At 37.9% G+C, this 24,004-nt stretch overlaps 1 protein-coding gene across 1 annotated transcript in view; it reads left to right on the top strand.

Annotated features, from left to right (window-relative positions):
* The window catches only part of rapgef5b (Rap guanine nucleotide exchange factor (GEF) 5b), an 85,025-nt gene that overhangs the window by 15,582 nt on the left and 45,439 nt on the right, over positions 1-24,004 (top strand). Inside the window, exons 6-9 of the mRNA XM_079836925.1 lie at positions 2,574-2,655; positions 5,035-5,086; positions 8,436-8,506; positions 13,867-13,992. Of these exons, the coding sequence (XP_079693051.1) occupies positions 2,574-2,655; positions 5,035-5,086; positions 8,436-8,506; positions 13,867-13,992 (331 nt within the window). The remainder of the gene's footprint in view (positions 1-2,573; positions 2,656-5,034; positions 5,087-8,435; positions 8,507-13,866; positions 13,993-24,004) is intronic.

Here is a 24,004-nt window from a genome sequence, read left to right as displayed (position 1 = left end):
CTGAGGAGCAAGCTGGTCCAAATAAACTGGTACAGACCCATCTTTCAACAGCAATCTTTTGCGAATCCCGCGTTGAACTCCTCATTCAAAGCAGTCGTCATTAAAATGATGCTTGAGGGCGGGTCAAGCATACAACATAGAAGTTGTATATGCAGAAGTCTTTTCTAGTGACGTAGAACCGTAACACAGTGGGATTCGAGTTACAGACTACTCGTATAAGCGATTCAGAGTCAAGTCTTTCTTTTGGGAGACTAACTTTATGTATCGCGCACTTTCGACTTTACAACTTTGCAGAACGTTTACAATCACAAACAGCTATATTACACACCGCATGAAAGGGAATATTCGAAAAGCCATAACTGGGGCACTATAATCTGCCAACACTTTATTTCGCCCAACTGACTTTTAAGTAACTTTGCAAGTATATGTCAACTTAGTCTTAAACCCTAACCCCTTATTCTACTAATGATAACCCTATCCCTAACAGTCTACTTATACTCTAATGAGAGTTAGCTGACATGTAGGCGCAGCTTTACTATACTTGCTGTATATAGTCAACAGATTGTCTAAACGGGACCATAAAAAATAAAGTGTAACATTTATTGAATCAAAAATACAGTAAAACAGAAGTATTTTACTATATGTTTTACTTATTTCTTCAGTCTTCAATTTCCATTACTTCAGTCTTTAGCGTCACATGATTTTTAAAAAATGTTGATGTTTTATTCAAAACAGTTTTTCTGTTTAATTTATTTGTGGAAACAATGATAAATTGTTTTTTTTTTTCTTCAGGATTCTTTGAGGGAACAAAATTAACTTTTTTAAAGGTCCTGTTCTTCGTGATCCCATTTTTCAAACTTTAGTTAGTGTGTAATGTTGCTGTTAGAGCATTTATAATACCTGTAAAATTATAAAGCTCAAAGTTCAATGCCAAGCGAGATATTTTATTTAACAGTAGTTCCCTTTCAAAGCCTACAGCGAACGGCCGGTTTGGACTACATCCTGGTATTTCCTGCTTTAATTACGTCAGTAGAGCAGTATGTCGACTAACCTCCACCCACAAGAACACGCAAAAAAGGGGGCGTGGTCTTGTTGCTCCCGCGTGGAGAATAGGAAGTGTTGCGTTCGGTTGCGTTCGTATAGTTTGTTTGTTGCCATGTCGTCGAGACGCTGTTATTTTCATCCCGGAGTCAAGTCACCTTTGTTTGGCTTTCCCAGGGACGCTGTACTTAGAGATCATTGAGCGCATGCATCCCTGTTATGGTGAGAGGCGTGACCTTTCCGGTAACGTGCGCTCTGCGTGCCCTAAGCTGCTGTCGAATCACAACACGGGAACCGCTGGCACAATCAGAACTCGTTACGTATTTCTGAAGGAGGGACTTCATAGAACAGGGAAATCTTTCAAGCCGTTTTGAGGACAGTGAAAACAGCAGTATACAGATAAGTAAATTGTGTGAAAAAGACTGTTTTTTTTACACGCGAAACATGAACACATGATATATTGCACACTGTAAACACAATCAAAGCTTCAAAAAACCACGAAAAACGGGACCTTTAAGAACAATGTAACAGTCTTTACTGTCACATTTGATAAATGTTATGCATCCTTGCTGAATAAAAGTATTAGTTTCTTTAAAAAAATATTTTTTTAAATTATTAAATCAAGTTGCACCCAAGCGGCAACCTCCCCCCAGTTTCTTTTGAAGCCAATATGGAAGTGACTTAAACTGCAATTCATCGACTGGCCGCTAGAGACATGTTAACAGCCTGGTACAAATTGTGGTTTTGGTTTATATAGCTAATTTTGCCCTTCATGACAACTGTGAGGGGGCTGAATTTTTGTATAACTCATTCATTTAAATTATATTAAGCCTTAAAGTTCTGCATAAATAAGTGCGTGGCCACTTTGAGTGACAGGTGGATTGCTGTTTGTCTGCTGTCTGTTAGTCATCACGTCACCTTAGCTCCAGCCACGTCCCGCCTCATTGCCCATTTTCTGTTATCCAGGAGTGGCACGGTGCCAATATGGTAACGGCCGACTTTAGGCTTCAAAAACGCTCTTCAGAAACCTACGGGTGACGTCATGACTCATGGACACTACATCCATATTTTTTTTACAGTCTATGGTTGAACCACATAACGTTTTACAACGTGAACTAACCATGCTGTCATAAAAAGGTCAAATTATTGGATAATTGAAGTCTTGTTAACCTTGACACACTCGCAGGGATTTGCAGAATATAAAAATTGCAGTTTTATTTAAATATTTGTTTTGTAAGAAATTGTACCAAACTACTTGATAAGAATCATTCCCATAATGAGGCTTTTTTTTCTTCATTATGTTCTCAGGACAGTTGTATATCTTTTTGACTGTATGTCACCAAAAAAAATCTCAAAATGAATTTTAATTAAGCAATGAAAACCAAACTTGTCATAAAAAGTGTATTTGTCTCATTTTATGTATAAATGCCATTTTTAGTGTATTTAATTATTATTTTTTTTTAAATCCCTACCTTGGGCTTCCCTGACTGAGATTGACTGAGATTTATATTGTGTTTTATGTTGTTCTGTAGTTCTAAAGAAGATGCACAGAAATCATCTGATGCTTGTAATCCAGGTCTTCAAATGAGAGCATTGGAGCATCTCACCTTAACGGTAAGAAAACTGTATTTTATTTATTGTATTATGTTAAGAGCTTTTTCTAAATCTTGCATTTGGGAAATTTTAAAACCTTTTAAGTTTCATACCAACATCCAGCAACTAGTGAACCTGTCTTTTGTCTGTGTCTTTTAACCACAATATACAAAATGTTTAGTACAGAGCATTTTCGCTTGCACAGAAACCCTGTCACACCTGCGCTCTGTCCGTTTGAGAGCCAGCAGCTCTGGTGTAATGACTGAATCAGTACATTACTGTGGCCGTGCCGCACGTGCTTAGCTTCCAGCTATCAAGGTAATGTCGCAGAACTTCTCCTCAAGGTGGCCTGTGCACCTGCATTCACCTTGGCAGCAGAAATATAAGGCCACTTCCTGAGATTCAGAGAGGGTCGGCATTTGCATTAGACACCCTGGGGAACTGATGATGCTCACCTTTGTATTGCTGTGTTCAGCTGAACAGTTGAGATGCTCCGTTTGATGGCTTAATCAATGTACTGTATCTTTAGCATGTAACTTGTGCTTGTGTATAGAATTTAGAGCAAGACCTAATAATAAAACCAGCAAAAATGTCATTTGCAGCGGTGCTTGCCAAGTTTAAGATGATCATTTGAATACTATTTAAAAAATATATATTTGCAGATGTTTTTGTCACCTATGATTAATTTATTCCACAAATTGTGTCCAATTATAAGAGGTAATGTCCTTAATAATCATTAAATAGAAAAGCCACTTTTCACACAGAGCGATGATGCCATAATATTGCCATAAAATTGCTAGTGCCTTCTGTGTGAGCGCAACCACATCCCGGGATTGATCCTGGGTTGGGGACCTAGTAACGTTGCCAGGATGAGTCCCGGAATGCACCTTGTGTGAACAAAAGGCAGGACCAATGCCGTAAGGGTTGTGTCGTAGTGATGACACTGAAGCCAGCTTAGTGGAACCTGGCTTAGGCAAATCCTGGGACACATCATCAGTGTTTTTTTCTGGAATCTCTGCATGAAAGGGGCTTTAACAGATTATTCTACAGCATTATAATATTGACTGATATCCGACATGATGTAATGTGCATCCCTAATTTGTATATAATGGCTATAACTCATGTTTTTATCATCTAAATCCATCCATCCACCATTCAATTCATCCCTTCTTACATCCCTCCATTCATCCACTAGTCTATCCATCCATCCATTCATCCATCCATCCACCAGTCAGTCCATCCCTCCCTTCATCCATCTATTCCTCCATCCATATGTCTGTCCATTCATCCATCCACCCACCATTCAATTCTTTCCGCCATCCATCCCTTCATCAATCCACTAGTCTATCCATCCATTCATTCATCCATCCATCCTTCAATTCATCCATCCCTTCCTCCATCATTTATCCCTCCATCCATCCCTTCATTAATCCACTAGTCCATTCATCCATCCATCCACCACTCAATTCTTCCCTTCATCAATCCACTAGTCCATCCATACATCCACCATTCAGTTCTTCCCTCCATCCATCCCTTCATCAATACACTATTCTGTCCATCCTCCATCCACTAGTCCGTCTGTCCGTCCGTCCATCCATCTAAAATGACGCAGATACATTTATTTAGTTTATTAGTGGAAATGGTTACTTTGTGCAGATAATTTGTTGTTGGCCTGTGTCAGGGTCAAAGGGGTGTAGATCCCAGTCCAGCTCCATTTATATTTGCCCTGAGTCTGTACACTCAGAGCAGGGGCTGCCACATCAGATGGCCCCATAGGACATGTCGATTTAATGGGCCACTAAGCACAGTTAAACCTCTCCACTCCACACCTGGTTTACTAATGCACAGACATCCCATGGTCAGACAGCCGATGGACTTCCCCTCATAAGTGAGTGATATTGTCTTTCAGATGCTTGATGGATTGGGTACATTTGTATTCATTATGTGCCATGTGCTGTGGGATTTGATGTAGAGTCCCTACATCAGAACACATGCATTTGGGAAGTCTGCATTCAGACTTAGATCAGTTGAAATTTTTGGAGTCAAGTTTTTATGGATCCTCAAAGGAATAATACAACAGCTGGGAAATCAAAGGCAGTCATGCTAAAAGAATAAGTAATGCAGTCTTTTTATACACCTGTTAAAAAAGACTTCCAAGTATGAATCAATCAAGTGGAGTGAAACCTTTTTTATTTTTTTAAATAGAGATGAAGTTTAGTGCTGAACATGTCGATTCATAGCTTCAAAGCATTATAGATCTCTTCAGAGCACAGACCCACAGAATAGCTTCCCAAGCAGCAGGTTGTAAACAATAAAATATGCTCGCATTAAATGGTTTTGAGCCCACTATGCCTGCATATTTGAAAGTACTAACTAAATCACGATCTTCATCTTTTATAGGTGCAGAATGAACTGTCGGCAGCTCTGGCTCGCAAGGCACAGACTAAATCAAGTAAGGTTTATTCTGTGTTGGTTTGATTGTGTGCGTTTTATTGCTCCAATAAACGTGCAGTTTCCAGTGTTTTGCTTGTGTTCGAGTATTTAACATTAAAAAATATATATATTGGCCTATATTCTTCACTTGTCAGCTGGGACGCTTTCTCTGAGGAAAAGGTTTGACTGAGATAATCAGTACAAAAATAAAACAGTTATAAAAAATGAGACTGTTATTAAAAAAAGTAGTAATTTTTTTTGTATAGTACTGTTCAACATCAACACTATCTTTACTCTAAAACTTCAGATAGCTTACTAGAGGTGCAGAACGCCATATGGCAACTTTTCTGGACTGCACCAAACAAAAATAAATCGTAATCATTACAAAGAGTAAAGATAAAGCGTCTAACAAGGTCTGCGTGCATTAATTCTAATGACTTGTTTTCCCCCACGGCATATGGCGAATATGACGTTTTTGTGGGCGCTCCCAGTAATGCCGACCAAGTCTATGGTCATCAAAAAACTGGTAACACTTTACTAGGTTCAGTTTGTTAATATTAGTTAAGTAATAATTTTGTTCATTGTTAGTTCTTGAATCTTAAAGGTCCCATGGCATTGCATTTTTTTATTATTTTATAATGTTTCCTGAGGTGTACTTAGATTGTTAGTATGATTTTTACATCATAAAATGTCATAATTTAGAAATAAAAGGCATTTTTTCTATACTGCTGTTTGCCCTGTGGCTCAATGCCCTGTTTCAAGAGACGTGTCTGCTGTGAGACTTCAGTAAAAACGCCCACTGTTGTGATTGGCTGACATCTTTGCATTTTAAATGAGCGGAGGGGGCGTGGTTTAACGAGGTCTACGAGGCACGAGCAGGCACGAGCTGCTGCCAGAGAGACGGATGGACCTGAGTTCACTTCACATCAGTTCTGTCAGTCTCAGTTCAGTGAACTGTTGCAGTTACAGCATATACTTTAGGTTATTAGTTTATTTTTAGTCGGAGGGGCTGTCACTCATGTCAGAAAGTCAGTAACTTTAGTAAATTATGGATCAGCGCTGACTGGAGACGCGAACCGTTTAGAACGATTCAGTCCGATTTGGTGAACTGATTCGGTTCACTAAAACGAACCGATTCAAAAGAATGATTAATTCGCGAACCGGACATCACGGAGACGGAGCGATTGCTAACAAAGTTATTTATAGTAACTACAGAGTTATGAGAGCGCTGTCAGTCAGCGCGAGTTTATTTTGTTTGTATCTGAGAGTTCTGAATAAACACGAGTCCCAGTCACGCCGAGTCCGTCTTCATCATTATTTTACCAACTTTGTAACACATGCAATGTACCATTACAGCTGTCGAGATGAACGAGTTACGAGTAAGTGTTGATAATAGCATTATTTTTAGATATTTCCCTATCATATGAAAAGTGTCAGTGATACAGTGTCAGCATTGAGTACACAGCGCAAACAAAGACACAAGAGCAGTAATCGAATGTAATCCAGTTTATTGTGGGGATAGCTGCCTAGCCTAGCCGGATACTCTCACGCTTACCCCCCGTCTGCTTAATCTCGTGCCGCGTTTGGTGCCTACTTTGTGGGCCAGATGCAGTACTGGGTGTCGGGGATGTTGAAGGCCTTATGTGTGCCTTATGTGTGTGTGAGGTTTATCTCTAAAGATGTGAGTCTGCTGATGTTGAGCAGAAACGACTGTATGCACATTTTAGAACCGATAGACGCGACGAGGACGTACAAAAACACTGACTCACAAGATAATAAACACCGTTCTGTCGGGAGAGAGAGAAGCCGCTGAGTGTGCACGAATAATAAATAATTAGCTACACATCAGAAATCACTGATCACAGATCAGAAGGAACTGAAAAAAGACTTCTGTTTTCATTTGTACATCCAAACACTGAGAAACTGCCAGCATTCACTCGTTCACAAGCAATGATCTCTCGAGCGTTTGCATGGGCGTGCCAGATTCTCTAGGTGGAGGAAAGGGAGGTAACCGTTCCTGCTTGGACGTCAAACCAGGAGACTTCAGGATTGGCTAGTCTGGCCTGTCATTTTCTCAAAGGCAGAGAAAGACAGCCAGAACTCGGGTTTACACCGATCAACATTTCTATCCACTTGGGGACAATATTCAGGCTAGGGGAACTCATATTAATGTTGAAAAACCTCATAAAATGCCAATTTCATGCCATGGGACCTTTTAAAGGGTTAGTTCACCCAAAAATGAAAATTCTCACCCTCATGTCGTACCAAACCTGTCAGACCTTCATTCATCTTCGGAATACAAATACAGATATTTTTGATGCAATCTGAGAGGTTTCTGAACCACCCATAGGCCCAGAAAGGTTAGACATCGTTAAAATAGTCCATGTGCCTAAAGTGGTTTAACCTTAATGTTATAAACTAATGAGAATACTTTTTGTGCGCAACCCCCCTACTTCCCTGAAAATAATTGCACACATTAGAACGTTCGTCAACCAATCAGATTCAAGCATTCAACAGCCCCGTAGTATGGTATTATATATAACGTGCCTATACTATTGAAACAGTTCATATTTTAACATTTACCAATTGATTCACTTCCATTGTACGTGTTATGGAAGTTATCACTAACCCTGATGAAAAAATAATTTTTGTAATAACAAATATTTAATAACAAGTAAACATTGTTATTGGTTATAATATGTATTATGAACAAACCTGAATTAATGTTAATTCATACAACGTTAAATGTTAAACATGTATTAGTATACATTGAAGTTAACATTAACTAAAATGAATGCATGTTGTAAAATTGTTGTTTATTGTTAGTTCATTATACCTAATGCGTTAACTAGCATTATGGAATCAGTGATACTTTTGTGTCAGTGATATGCTATTGTAGTTTTTGTTAATATTTTTTTGAATTGTATTTTTATATTTTATCTAAATTTAGTTAAAGTTTTAGTAATTTTGTTGTGTTTTTGTCAATTTTCTATTGTTTTTTTTATGTCTGTCTATACAGTTTTTATTCATATTCAATACTTCAAATTAAACTAAACAAAAATGAGAAATATAGCTTTGGCAATTAGCTAAAATAAAATAAGTTTAAGGGTTTTCTTATATTATTTTATTTCATTTAATGTTAATTTTGTTCCAAGTTTTAGTTAAAGATAATAACACTATTGTAAAGTGTTCATATAGTATATTACTATAAACATAGTATAAAATGATAATGTTATTTTGTTTTGAGGTTAATGGCGTTCCACATAAACTGGAGCATGAATCTTTATTGTCCAATCCAAAAAATCCAAAAAAGCCTGACAGTCCACCACACTCCACTGATTCTCAGTTGTAAATTTCTTGTTTTCCAGTGATGGAGGATAGCAGTCCACAGCACAATATCAACACGCCAGGACCATCTCCCAGTCCTGCTGTGCGCAAGGTAATGAGAAAACAGATTCCAGGGCAGTGGGTTTAACAATGACAGTGTGTGTATGTGTTGGTGAGCATATATGTTTTGCTGAGCTCAACAGCCGTCCCTGTTGCACAGGGCTGTCCATACATCCCCTGATTGAGCACTGCTTTCCCGCAGCTCAGTCATCAGTAGAAAGCCCTTGAACTGGCAGAAAGAGAAAGAGCCTGTGATTGGAGATAGATGGATACTCTATACTGTGTGTCAGGACAGAGCCCTGTGCCTGTCTGTGAGGCTCTCTGCTGTTCCTGCACCCTATAATAGCTGATGGTTCACTGCAGCACATCTGACAAAACTGTGATCAAGACAACAAAATAGCTGTTGCAATGGCACATTGCAAGGACAAATGATGCTTCAAAGGTAGTGCTGTAAAGATTATAACCTATACACCATATTATCAGCGTAACCGGTGGTTTGCAAATGATTTTGCTTCGACTGGTTTGCTTTAAGCGGCAGCCCAAAACAGAACCAAAATACTGTCAGGACCACTATCGTCAAAGATGATTGACAATTAGCATAGTTTGTATTGGTGGCATGGTTCTGCTCTGGGCAAGAACTCCCTGTGCATACATGCAGCCTAGCATGGATAAGAGCAGGCAGAGCAACGTTTAAATTAGAAATTAGTCTGATTCAAGGGGAATCAGTAGACCAAATCCTGGCTGGACGGGAGGAGTAGCTGGGGATGGAGGAGGGTAACTAGCTCCTGAGCTATGCGATACCTGCTGATAATACTAAAGGACCTTATATATGGATGCTAGGCGTCATATTCCTATAGGTAGACATGGTTCAGCTGAGAGTCAGCTGACACAAACTTGACTGACGTGACCTGCCAGAACTAACGCCTCGCTTGTTTTGTTTATCATACAAAAGTAAACAAAATGTATTTACAATCAAACACTGAAATATATAGGGTGAAAAAGAAAACTGCACAGATTTTTGGTATCCAATAATTATTTGAATTCTATAAATTATATATTGGCCGATTATTAGATATCAGATATTAGATATTTTGAAGACGACAACAACAACAAAAAATGCTCAGTCTACATCTACGTGTTTCATATGACTCAAAACTTAATTTACACTGAAAAACTGAATGATTTATTAAATGTAAGCCTATGAAATAAAGAAATTATGGTTTTGTTTTGGGGTATTCAATTCAAATCTCCAAAACTGCAGCTCAATGTCCAAGGAAAAAACATTAGGCGGCCAAGGCTCATTGATTGCTGTGGAGAGCAATGGCTGGCCTGTGTGGTCCGATCAAATAGACGAGCTACTGCAGCTCAAATTCAAATTCATAAAACAGTTAACTTTCAAAGTTCCTTGCTTTCCTTGCCATCTACAAATGGTTTTCCCAATTTTAACATTTATTATGAAATGCTCTTAGCCTGACGTCGTCATACTCAATTCTAGTCAGAATATGAGTCTGATACTGCTCCGTTGGGCTGTGATTATGGGGCGTGTTTCAACCGAGCCAGGAAAGACCTCAATTGGATAGACCTACAACCAATCAGAGCAACGGAGCGACGCATAACGTTAGTTGTCAAATGTCAACAGAACTCAACTGCACACAGTGTTGCCAAGTCCGCAGGTTGAAGCGACCCCAATTATGTGATATACAGACCCAGGAATGCGAATTTTAGCAGGCAGCCCTGCCAAAATAACACATATGTTACCCCCCAAATGCCATTTTTTTTCCCGGAGAACCCCCCCCGGAAAGCTATTGGGCTTGTTTTTGGCTAGTTTTGAGTAACGTTAGCAATTGGGCGGGTTTTGTTGTAAAAACTTGGCAACCCTGTCTGCACGCACGCTGGGATAAGTCAGGTTAGAAAAAAAAGATGAGTGTAAACAATCTTTGCCGGTGTTGTAAAAAAAGAATTTAAGAATACACAGAGTAGGCCTACTTACCAACACCATCATCATTTCTGAGAGAAAAAGGTGAATGCATATACGAGCAAGTTCTCCGTTTAGGATTAGAACAAAATCAACCCAAGCGCCTTTGATGACGTGGATGATTACGTTACTGTTGAGCATCTGTCTATCATCGTCTAAAGCCCGCCCTAACGATGTCATTGGTCCGAACAGTTTCTGTTCGGGCATAATTACTTCTCTATGGAGAAAGTCCAGACCGAACTGCCCGAGCACAATTGTTGTGGGCGGGGCTACGTTCGGCTGGCATCCAGGCTAAAATGCTCTTGACATGCTGAATAATAATGCTAAATGAAGATGAAAAAAAAAACCATCCCGTCAAAAAACATTTTTATTTGAATGGTCGGAGTCATATGTACCTGTATGACAGATACAAATTCGATTTGATTCCGAAAGATAATTACCATAAACGACCCTGAGAACTTGTGGTGTGAAGCGCTCCATTGTTTTTACACGCTGCTCACTTTAAAGGTGCTGTATGTAAGTTCTTCACTTTACTAAAGCATAAAAATACCATAATATGTTTGCAGATATTTAGGAAACATGCTAAATTCACCTACTTGTTTTCGCGCTACAGCCAGTTATTCTACTTTGAAATGTACGTTCCGTGTCGGAGAGTCGTGTTTTTGATGAACCGTGTCGTATTTTATTTTGGTCTGTGCGAAACCGCACGCTGCCAGTTTACCCAATAGTATTTCGACACCCCAGGTTGCCAGTTGGCGGAAAACAGCGTATTGCAGCAGCATGGAAGCCAGCTAACAAAGTGGGTCAGAGATTGCTACCTGACCTAAAGCCTCGGCATCCATCTAAAAATCTTGAATGAGATTTTATGAATGAGAGAATTTATGAATGAGAGCTTGTTAAAACGCGGATAAATCAACTCGTCAACTTACAGTGTGGCTTTCATTATCAATTACGCTCATTCCTGTCGCGTGTTCTCAAACTGGCAACCCGCGTGAGCGTCGAGTGTGAGGAGGAGCCGGCAGGGAAAACAACGATCTCCAATATTTTGAATTTGGACTGCAGTACCTATTTCGACCACTAGCTGTTATTCCTACTGTAGAAACGGTAAAATGGTGCTACCGGTGTCATTATGTCTCGTGGTCTGGTTGCAACCAATGTTTATACCATTCATTTAAAATATAATGCTGTGTTTAACTATGCACAATTATGTGATTAGTGTCATTGAGCATTGTGTTAGACCCTATCAGATCATGTTCCAAAATTTTGGGTCAGTTGAGAGCTGCGGTTGTAGTTAGTTGTTCTTGTAATATATTATGGATATGAAGTGATTTCCTTTCTTATTGTATTTACAATGAAAGAAAACGATCCATTAGCCTGATTGTATTTGAGAGCTCCCATGGACATTAGTTTTGTTATGGTTGGGTTGGATATGTTATCTTAATAGCTTATCATTGGGACTTTTTCTGGTAATTCCCTCTTATCAAGTTTAAGCTATTAGTATAGTTCAATCCAACTGTCCATTGTTTTCTATATTCATCCCTACACTGAAGTGCTGAAGAATGTCAGGGACGTTGCTTGTGTTGAATTTGTCTAGCATGAGGTTTGATTCCTTATATAGCCAGCTGAGTTGATATGGAAATACGAGTGTGTTCAGGACAAATTCCTCTCTCCTTCCCTTACTTCAGAGAATGAGGTCACAGGTTTCTCCACTGGACATGTGGTATTTGCCATTGTGTTTAGATGGAGAAGGAAATCTACATGGGGTACATCCTCAATTACGGCATATAGATATATACCATTAATTAGTGTAGATTATTGAACTAACTTTATAGACCTAATGCGCCAGCAAATCAAGCACTCCACTATCTTTAGAATTTTGTCTTTGAACCTCAATTTTTGCGGTAGCTCTGTATATTTCTATGGCATCGCTGTCAAAGAGTAATTAACTGGTAAAGTAGATTTATTGTTACTTATTGTTGAGTTAATGACAGTTATCATGATCATTGTGAGGTTTAAAGCAGATGTCATAACAATGTCAGTAGACCGGGAAGATTTTAAAACAAGCGGTACATTCATAAATTCATAAGATCTTACCTTCATGCTGTTGAAGTACAAACCAGAAGACCGTGCTGAAAAGGGGCGGGGCTAAATAAGGTCTTTTATATCCACTAAAATCACAGTAAAATTAATTGCAAAAAAAGTAAAATGAGATATGAGAAATAGGACCATCATTTGTTTGCTTCTTTTTTCTTAAATGAAATGAATTATCAAGTGTGACTTAAGTGTCCAAAAAGTGGAACCACTGCGTCAAATGTTTGTCCAGATCTATTAATCCCCCCCCAAAATAAAAAGGCAATTAATAATATGATGATTTCTCAGGGAAGTGAAAAATATCAGGGTGATATCATAATATCATACAAATTCTTGAAAAGAAAAGTAATTTGGGAAAATGTTTAATTACTATTTCATAGAACATTTTTTACCAAATAGCAAAACTATTGCACTGTAAATATGTGCTGTTTCAAAAAACAAACAAAAACAGGAAATTATGTCATAAAGAGGACTTGTCCAGACCCTTATGATTGTTCATCAAGGTCAGGAAGTTTCTTAAAATATCTGACCTTTAATGAAAAGGGCAAAATTAGTTCAAGCTCTAAAATGTCGTGGTGTGACCCCTAAAAACTCCTAAATAATTGTAAAAAATAAAAACAATAAATTATTTTATTACTTAGTCATTGCATTAAAACGTTTCTTGAAAATTGTATAAATGTTTTTCAAAATCATATGAAACCAACAAGAATACAAATAGTACATTTCTAAGAACTTGTACACGCTATTTAAACTAGATTTTAAAAAGATTTTCTTTACTACGAGAGTGGACAGTCATTGGCACATATAATATTTGCAGGATGGCAAGTGCTAGCACATGACCTTATGAATCACTTGTGAACTAAAATGATACACAAACAGAGCACGTGATTGGTAAACCCATCAGTAACCTGCCCTCCTAGACCCCATGCTGGCCTTTCTCCCATTTTCTGGAGATTGTGATACTTCCTATTCAGGATTGGAGGGACTGCCAGATGTTTCCTGGTCGCCCCCACCCTGGCTATTTGCGTAAGACAGAGAGAGAGAGAGAGAGAGAGTGAGAGAGAAAAAGTCAGGTTCCCTCTCCCCTCAGGCAACGCTGTCTCTGAGTCTTCACTTTTTAAAGCTTTCCTCCTGACCGGCTGTGTGCTCCTGGAGCTCAATAAACCCTCAGGACTACCGTGACCATCTTCAGTCTCACCTGAGTAAAGACACAGCTGGAGGAGACAGTGAGACGGGCTGTCAAACTCTCAGTGACTTTGAGAGCTCCCTGCTCGCCTGTGTTGCAGTCTCTAATGGCGTGGGACTGTGGCCTGAGGTATGTGTTTTCTGTGTCCCCTGCACTGCAGCAGGGTCCCGGGGCTGGTACACGCGATAGAGAGGATATCAGCCGATTGGAGATGGTCCAAAGACTGGCCAAGGACGGATGCCGCCTTTTACACAGCCCGCTCCGAGCTACCGAAAGGCCTGCTGAGGTGAGACGCAAACTAACGTTCATGCATATGAGTCAATCCACACACACAGAGGTCTTTCTTCAACTCTGGGCTCTTTTGGAAACTTCAGTAATTATGTATCCACAAAATTAAATAAACTATAACTAAACTATAATGCTTTTAATTTGACAAAATTGCATCTTTGTTAAAATAACTTTATTAGCAGCTAAATTGTAGGTCCTGGTGGAAATTATGCCACTATTGATTTGTGTAAAATAATGTAATTTTTACATAATTAATATTAGAATGTTTTCTATTTATTTCACTCTTTGTTTAGACCAGGGTCTCCAAACTCGGTCCTGGAGGGCCACTGTCCTGCAGAATTTAGCTCCAACCCCAATTAAAACACCTGAACCAACTAATCAGTGTCTTGCTTGGGCCTAGTGAGACACTGATTAACTGGTTTAGGTGTGTTTATTTGGGGCTGGAACTAAATTCTGTAGGACAGTGGCCCTCCAGGACCGAGTTTGGAGACCCCTGGTTTAGACTATTTTTTAAAGCAATGAATCAGATTTTTATAATGTATTCTCATATTTTAAGATTGAAAGTATGAGTGAGGAACGAGGTAAAACAATTCAATCCATATGAAATTATGCAGGCATGGTAAATAATAATTGTCTTTTGATCAAATAAACCCCTATGCTTGTAGTTGAAAAACACCCTATTATGAAAACATTACAATGGCATTTATAGTCAATATCATGCATATTTAGTTTTGTCTTTTGGCCATAATTTGACGTTTTGTTGTGTGCATATTTGTTTAGAAAAGGTATTATTTTATATTATAATAACTTTTTGTGATTTGTGAAGCAGCACCCTTACAAGTTGATATTATCATTATTTAAAATAAAAGTCATTGTTTGATGTCGCTCTTTATCATTGAATCTCTATTCAAATCTGAAGCTGGTTCAGGAGAGACTTTCTAAAAACCGAAAAGGGCACCAATCTCATGCTAGTCTCTGATTGGTTGATCCTACAATAGTCCCAGTTTGCCTCTTCCTGATGGGTGGCAGCCACTCACAATGACAGGAAGAGTCGACGTGAGCACCATAAGGTTGACGGCAACCAATGACTCCTGCTCTGGGTGTCATGCCGTTCTATTCTGAGGCAGATATTTCTTTGACCTTCCTGAAACAGAAGTAGAATTGTCCTACATTTGACTTATTACCATGATGAGGAACTTTTTGAAGCTATTTTAAGGCATGCTACTTGTTTTAATGTGTTGTCTTGTTCAAAAGCTTTTTTGATCCAAATCGTTTTTGAGTTTCAGAAAATGTCACATTAATTTGAGGCTGGGCTCAAAAATGTTGTGCTGTCAGGAATCAGGATTAGTTGCATTCACTCTGTATTCAGTAATACTTTTCACATGTAAATGTTACATGTAAATGAACATTATTTTTTTCATATGATTTAAGGTGTAAGTTTAGCGATTTTCAACCCTCTTAGTATTGTTACAATCAATGTCGGTAGTATATTTACTATAATTGTATGTCGGTAGTATATTTACTATAGTTGACTCAGACATGTAATTTCACATGCAGTAATTTTTAAAGCTGTATCTACTGATTACAAATCGTATTTTTATAACTGTATATACAGTATTTATGTTCATTTAAACTAAACGTTTAATAATAATTGTTAAACTAAAATTGCTCGTGTAATGGATTAGGGTATAATAATCATATAAAATAATTATAATAAATAATCATTGCTAAAAGCAAGTGTCCCGCACAAGTCCTGAAACGTGAAGCCAAAAACGATCGCCCCCCAAGTGGCTGCACTATAAGTCATAAACCCTTATTTATTTGATGCTATAAAACCGGAAGTGTGACATTATGATTGACAGCTGTGATTGACAGCTGTCATCTGAGCGAACAGCGAAGTAGTCACTTTTTTCGGAATTTTCGGGAGGAGATAGGAGCTTCAACTTTAATTTCTAAACTGTTTTTTTCACACTGACATAATGAGTTGTTCTGCAGTAAACTGTACTAACCGATTCTGCGGGAGTATGGGCTGGGCCTTGATACTGTGGCTCCACTTCTGCTCACTACTGCGCAGACACAGGATCCAAGATGTCAGTGCCAGATTTGGACATCGGCTTCTACAATGGTAGAGAGTGAATGTGTGTCGTCCATCTTTTTTACAGTCTATAGCTAAAAGCCAGACAATTTTGTATCTAAAAATCTTTGACTATATAGTGAGTAGTGACCTTTAATTTGGAGCAAGAGAAACTGGGGGAGTGACTTTATTGCATCAGATATGACACTTTGCTCACACCTGATTGGTCCAATTGAGATCTCTTACTTAGAACATAACCTGCCATGAAGCATAAGTTATTATGGCAATGAACACTGCTAATAGCCAAACCACTTTCATAGTGCTTAGGTGAGCACAAACTAAACATAAACTATCCACCTCTATACGCAATTATATTTAGGCTACCTATACTGGCTTCATGGTATAAGCCCCTGGACTGAGAAATTCCTGTTTATTTGTCAGCAAAAATCCACCAGCTGATCATTCTGCTGACTTTTGACAAAAAGTGAAAAGCCACAGATTGTACTTCCGTATTTTTGTAAGAGTAGGTTGATTACTGAATATTTTATTGAACTTTGTCTACTGTATGGTATAGAACTGACAGGATGGCAGTTTCTTTCAGTTTTTCCCCTCTGTTTGGCTCTGTGTTCATTGTCATCCAGTTTGAAATGTTGACTGCAAACACTGAGGTCTTTCAGATTTTCCTTTTCGATTCTTAGCAGCCTTTAGCCACTGACTACAGCACGCTAGATCCTTCACTGGAAACCGAAAGTAACTCCCGCTAAATATTTACTCAAGGAATTCTTGCACCCAGGAACAATAAAAGTTGCCACCATTGTGACTTAGGGCCCTATTATACATAAGTGTATTTTGCTAGTTTCAGGCCAACGCTGTTATAATTTTCACGTCCTGCATCACATTTTTATATAGCAAATGCATTTGCGCCCATGGTCTAAAAAAATGAGGTGTGTTAAGGCGCATTGTTGGCGCGTTGCTTTTTTAAATATGAAACATTAAAGGATTCAAATGTAAAAGATTATTATGTGTACAATACATAAATATAAAAAATGCCTCAATTTCACAATGGATAGTCATTGCATGTATCAGAATTAGCCTAACTATTTGCAGTAATGACGAGCAAGCAGGCATCATTGGACGAGCAGATCCGTTTCCTCGCTAGAGAAGCGTTCAGTTTTTCCGCTTGCATATTCCGCCATGTCAATAGCAAATCCAGCATGGCGTGAACAAAACTGGCTTTTAAAGGGAATGGGAGATGAGACTCTGGTCGGTTTATTGCACGTTACGCCCAAAACACACCCATTACTCATTAAGAGAATAGGGACAACCCTTTTACACCATGCGCTGGGGTCGCTGACCTTTTTCCCCGTCATTAAACTAGCAAAAGTGGATTTCGGACACGCCCTAAGTGCACTTGCGCCATGTGCTTTAGACCACGCGCTCAGACCGTTTAAATAGGGCCCTAAAAGTTTATTAAGAAGTATTCCCAACTAAAGCAAGGCGGTATTTGACTCTGGTTAGCGTATCCATATCTTTTTTTTCTTAGTTTTTTTCGGATTCATGATTAAATTGCTTGTATGTGGAACAGTTAATTCTGACATGTTTTCAGATTATGTTTACAGCTATGCATCAGACTTGGCATTGCTTTTGGTGTCAAAAAATTGTTTCTGAATATTTTATGCTGATCGTTTACTTTGGACTTGGCATGAGCATGCCCTAACTCAGCTGGCAGCTGTGAGACAAAGACATTATGAGAGTAAAGACAAAAGGACAGTGTACAAAGGGATGAGGTCTGCTGTTTGATTAAGAAACCCTTTTAAGTGCATATCACACATTTTGCTTGCTTTCTGCTTTCACTCATGGTCACAGTGATGTCATTTTATTTTATTTAACAGTTTGTGGAGCCTCTGTGCAGTGGCAAGGATTGGGATAGAGTAAAGTAAAGTTTCAAAGTAGAATTATATGCTTTTTGCTTTGTTTTCTTGTCTGTAAGTTAGTTTGTGTTGTTGCTGGTTTTGTAGGGAACCTAATGTATGAAATTAATATATATATAAATATTATTAAGGCTGATTTATACTTCTGCGTCGGACCTGCACCGTGGGCTACGCATCGATTTTCATTTATACTTCTGTGTCCTTGTCCGCGGCATCTCGCAGTTACACATGCAGAGGGAGCATGTGTACCCCTGGGTTCTGGGGTTCTGTCAGACCAATCACAGTGCTTGTGGTCCGCATAGAATTTACAAAATGTTACATTTTTGGAGACATGCACGTCAGGGTACATCGTAGGCTACGCGTGCAAAACACAGCCTACGACGTAGCTACGGCATACATTGGACGCAGAAGTATAAATTGGGCTTTAGTCTGTCTTTATCATGATATTTTCTAGACTCAGATTTAATGTATTTTCAGTAGAACTTTTGTTGTTTTATTTTTATTTTTTTACCTTTACTTTCTTTTAATCTAGTGGGTTTTGTTATAGATTGTATCCTATATCCATGTAGCCCTTAGGGGCTGTAAATAATATGCGTATGGAAAAAAAAGTTTTTCGTTTACTCCATTAGGAATTTTGGAAGCCTTTGTGCTAATATCAACAGACAAGGAAATGATTTAAAATATCACATTGTCTTTTTGTCACTCACATAAACATAGCACTGTTCCAGAGGCTTCTGCTCTGTGTTTCAGCTGCAAAGGCATTTGCAATTTACATAACTGTGCAAAAACAATTTTTTCCCCCGTTTTTTTATTATATTATTTTTTATTATTACCATGTAAAATAACTGTCATAAAAAATGTCAAGCTTAAGTTTGTTCTCATTTTAAAGAAGACCCATGGACAGTTTTTGTTGAAATAAAAAACTAAAGTGAAAAAAGTGAAACAATTAAAAAAGATAGAGTTTTAAGTTTATGAACATTATTTCATATAAAAGATATATTTAATAAAACATGTTGAACTCAAAAATTGCTAGAAAATCAAAGTCATAACTCTAAACCCAGTTGTGTTCCAAATTTGAGGTTGATATCTCAAAAAATTTACTTTCAGTAAGATTTAATTTGGTCTTAGTACCACATTTTCCCTTGATGCCAGCAAAGCTCTACTGGTAATATTTTCTCACTCAAATATTAAATATTTATTATAATATTTATTTTGTATTAAATACATTTTTTTTACGCACACCCACATAATCATTTTTTTTTTTATTACACCCAAACAAACCACACTCTGACATCCATACCAACACTCCCACCCAATTATAGCTGCATAATTTATCCAATTGTCTCTATAATATGCAGAAGAAGAAAACAGGAATAAAGCGAGTATTTGCTTTATAGGCCAAACCTGAGAAAATGGCACCATCTGGTAAAAAATAGTAAAAACTTGACACCTGGCCAACAAAATGAAAGCCTATTAAGAAAGACTGCATCATTTTAAAGTTAAATGGCCCTGGGATTAAAAATGGCAGATTTAATGGGTTTTCATGTGGGATGTTTTTGTCCTTAAAGGGATAGTTCACCCAAAAATGAAAATTAGCCCATGTTTTACTCACCCTCAAGCCATCCTAGGTGTATATGGCATTCTTCTTTCAGACGGACACAATCAGAGTTATATTAAAAAATGTCCTGGCTCTTCCGTCTTCTGTATTTAACTTACGGAAAAAAAGTGTAATGCCTCTCGTAGTTCGAATGAATGCTTATGCTACGTCTGTTGAGCGTAACTGGTGTGCAATGTCGTCAGACATAGCGTAGGCCTAAGCATTAATTTGAACTACGAGAGGCGTTACACTTTTTCCATAAGTTGAATACAGAAGACGGTCAGCCGGAAGTTAGAAATGTGACTTTATTAAGTTTTAAATATAGATTTATTTCTTACTCAAACGCTTCGCTTCAGAAGGCCTTTATTAGATGCACTTTTATTTATTTAAAAAACAGAGCAACATTCACTGCCATTATAAAGCTTGGAGCTTACATTTTTAATATAACTCTGAATGTGTTCGTCTGAAAGAAGAATGTCATATACACCTAGGATGGCTTGAGGGTGAGTAAATCATGGGCTAATTTTCATTTTTGGGTGAACTAAACCTTTAAGGTCATGAGTGTAACTATTTTGTGTACCTATTGTAAAATAGATTTATTAAAGGAAATGGGGGTGAACTAATACAATTCCAATACAAAATACACTATTATGCCAAAAATTATGCAGTTGGCATTAACTTAGGCAAAATGATAAACAAACAAAATTAAAAAAACTAAAATGTTCTTAAGGACGCACAAGGGTTAAGAAATAAAGCTTCAGCTGTTCATTCTTGTAATACTTAAAATGGCGTATAATATGGCAGTCGTTATAAGGTATAATAGCTTAGCATTACAGTATGCAAAAATAAATAAAAATAAATAAAAATGGACGGACAGATAGATAGATAGAGCAACAAGCCAACTAGCTATGGTCACAGAAAGAGTAATTCATTATAGAAAGATCTCCACTTAGCATAAGCTTCCATAGGCTATTTAGAGAAAGATCTGAGCTCAGGGGGTTTTGTTGCTTAGTGTTTTTTGTCTTTCAGAACAGTGGCATAAATAATGCATTACAATCATCTAACCCCATCATATGCAATATACTCAATGCAAAGTGTCTGGCTTTTGTAGCTTTGACTGAAGCTCAAAAAAGTGTTGCGTCAGCCCTTGTACAATCATAGAACTGGTCATCAAGGTCTAATCATGACGCATGCAGTCACTTCAGAATGGAGCAGGTTAGGCAGGACCTTTTAGTGTGATTGTAGTGTTTCTCTCAAGTTGACAATAACTTTTTTCTGGAACATGCCATTTATAATACCCAGTCGAGGTACTATTTTGAATATAGATTATTTTGTTGATTTAATGATTCCTCAACCCAAAAATGCCAGTTTAGAGTGAAGGGCATGTGCCTCCTTAAATTTCTGAGCCAAATATATTTTATTTGTATTATTTTTATTTACCTTTTATTTATTCAGGAGAAAAGACTCACTGAGAAAAAAAATCAGTGTCCTGGCCAAGATAGGCAGCGGAGTTTGCATATGCAATTATACAACAAAATTGCAACTAAATCCAACAGAAAACCTGTTAAAAATTTTGACACGCCATCAATTCACTCCCTAGGTTACATAGTAAAATCTTAAAATGATTATAAGACACCACGTTTTGTATCATCATTCTCCGTCCATCAAGATTCCGAGGTGGTGGCATATTTGAAGGAAGGATTGTAAATGCTTCCAAAAATAGTTTCATGGTTATTGTCAGTAATATATAGTGTATTATCCTCATATACCGATCAGGCATAACATTATAACCACTGATATGTGGAGTAAATAATACTCATTATCTCTTCATCACAGCACCTGTTAGTGGGTATTAGTGGATATATTAGGCAGCAAGTGAACGATAAAAGAGCTCAAAGACTGGTGGAAGCAAGCTAAAATTGCATGGTTGCTTCAGCAAATCTGTATTAATCTTACGTTTACTTTTACATCAGGTATGTTAAGGGTTTAGTGTAGATGGTATGTTGTTTTCTAACGCGATAGAGCATTAACATATTAGTGCCACTCACTGGACATTATATTTCAGAATAATAATAAAATAATAATAATATATTTCATTTATAAATCGCCTTTCCCAAGCTCAAGCTCAAGGTCTCTGTACCAGAGATAACACAGAAACGGCATCAAACATAAGTATAGCATCATATAGTACATACAAATATATAGTAACTAAACAGCAGAACACTAAACAGAGGAGGTTTTTTTTATTATTATTTGAATGAGGATATAGTAGCAGTAAAACAACCAACATGATAAAACATTACCAGATTCATGTTCATTTGTTTCGGATAGAACACGCTTCACGTTTCACTTTGAAAGTGTCGCTTAACGTGCAAGACGCATCGTAATTTCATTTTGCAGAAATGTTCCCAAGGAACCTGGGTTAGTATCTTGCCTAGGACATCAAATACGTTAGGACTGCCATTGGTGCCCGTTCAAAAAATGCATGCAAATGGATACTCTGTGGGTGAAAAGAAAATATGCAAATAGATTCTTGCATCAAACAGGCGCTGCTCATTTGAGTTTGCCTCCAGCCTGCACTGATGCCATTATAGCCGTAAAAGGTGGCATTCTAACAGTCTAAAAGTTTTCACTTCACTTCCCACAAAAGCGTTTGCACATCTTAATGCCACTAAATGCCCACATTTCGATCCTGTGTAATATTACTCTGTCACTACTAAAGCGTTCAGTTCCCCCCCGAGATCCCCAAACCCCCATGTCTGGATATACAGGGAGGACTTGTCTACAGTAAGCTGCCATTAATGGAGCTTTTTGCCAGTCCAAAGCCAAGCAGAAACTTCTGCCTGGGGAGATGAGTCTGACATTGTGGCTTTTTAAATGCTGTTTGTGTTGATCGCCATGAGAGTGTGTGGGGGTTGCAGTGTGTACATGCATCCCGTATGTGTGTGTGTGCATGCAAGATCATTGGAGGTCTCTCAGTGCTTCAGTGCAATGGGCAATTAGAGCAGAAAAGTGCTGGTCCTTCCAGCCTGTCTCTCTGCCTAATTACGGCCGCACACACGCGCCACATTGACTGATGTGCTGTTTGCTGTAGTCTGAGGACAGAGAGAATGAAAATCAGCTCATTAAAACATGCGCACACACACACACACACACACACACACTCACACACAAACTCTGCATGATCTATCCATTAATTACACTGCTAACTTGAAATGCACTTCTCTTAGCGTATCTCTGTAATGAGGATGTTTTTCGAAGAGTGACGGTAAGATCCCGGTCCGTATGTTGTTGGCAGAAGCATTATGGAAGGCGTGAGATGCTCACACCCATATTTACACACACTAGTGAGTCACACAGTTCACATGATGGCTAAACTAAGCAGACCCTTTACTGGAGTTCAGAGCTGTATTCCAAGTATTCATATCGTAATTTTTTTTTTTTTTAGAATATTATTAGATACAAGCTCTCAAACTTTCCTTCCATTTTAGATTGTACATGAGGGTCTTCCATAGCTGGTTTAGTCTGCACTAGTTTGAGCACCTGGGGGGTAATGCAGAATGTACAACGTTGCATACAGCAACGGTTGTTGAAATGTTTATGGCTCTGATGTAGTGAAAATGTGTAATTATAGGTTACGTTTTAAGGGTGTATGAATATTGGAGATGGGATGGATTAAGTGCTTTGTTCGGTGTGTGTGTGTGTGTGTTTCAGCGTGTTCAGAGATCTGTGCAAGATTGATAACACACACAGGGCAAAGTGACAGGGCTTTCACAGGACAATAGCAGTGAAATGTACATCCACATATACATATACAATGGCTACAAAAAGTATTTGGCACTAAAGCTACAGTTACAAATATATATTTAATTTTATCCAAAATTTCAAGGATCCAAAATATTTATTTGCAACTCCCACTGATGGCGGGTGAATTAAGAATAGCCACCCATAAATACATTATTCCATAAAAGCTGAGAAACAGAATTTTCTGTTATTTTCATTAAACTATTTATTTATTATTATTATTATTTTTTTTTTACTTTGTATATTTTATAAAATAGATTAGATAGATCTATCTTCTGCTGGACACAAAGGAACTGTTTAGTTACCAACATTCTTCCAAATATCTTTTGTGTTCCACAGGAGAAAGAAAGGGTGAAGGTGAAGGAGTGATGACAGAATTAAAATGTTCCTGTGTTCAAATGTTTTTATTATACATTTTTCATATATGTATACACTGTATAAATCTACATTCAACCAAAAAACCCCAGCTCCGCACACATATTTCAGCATAATCTGATTGCAATTCATGATTACGCAATACCAAAAAACTAAATTAGTTGAATTAATTCACCTTTCAAATGAGCACGATTAAAATATAAATGCAGCCTTGCGCTGAGCAGCGTTA

Source organism: Gobio gobio (assembly GCF_949357685.1).
Source record: "Gobio gobio genome assembly, chromosome: 15".
NCBI classification, from domain to species: Eukaryota; Metazoa; Chordata; class Actinopteri; order Cypriniformes; family Gobionidae; genus Gobio; species Gobio gobio.
This window is presented reverse-complemented; position numbering and strand designations above follow the sequence as displayed.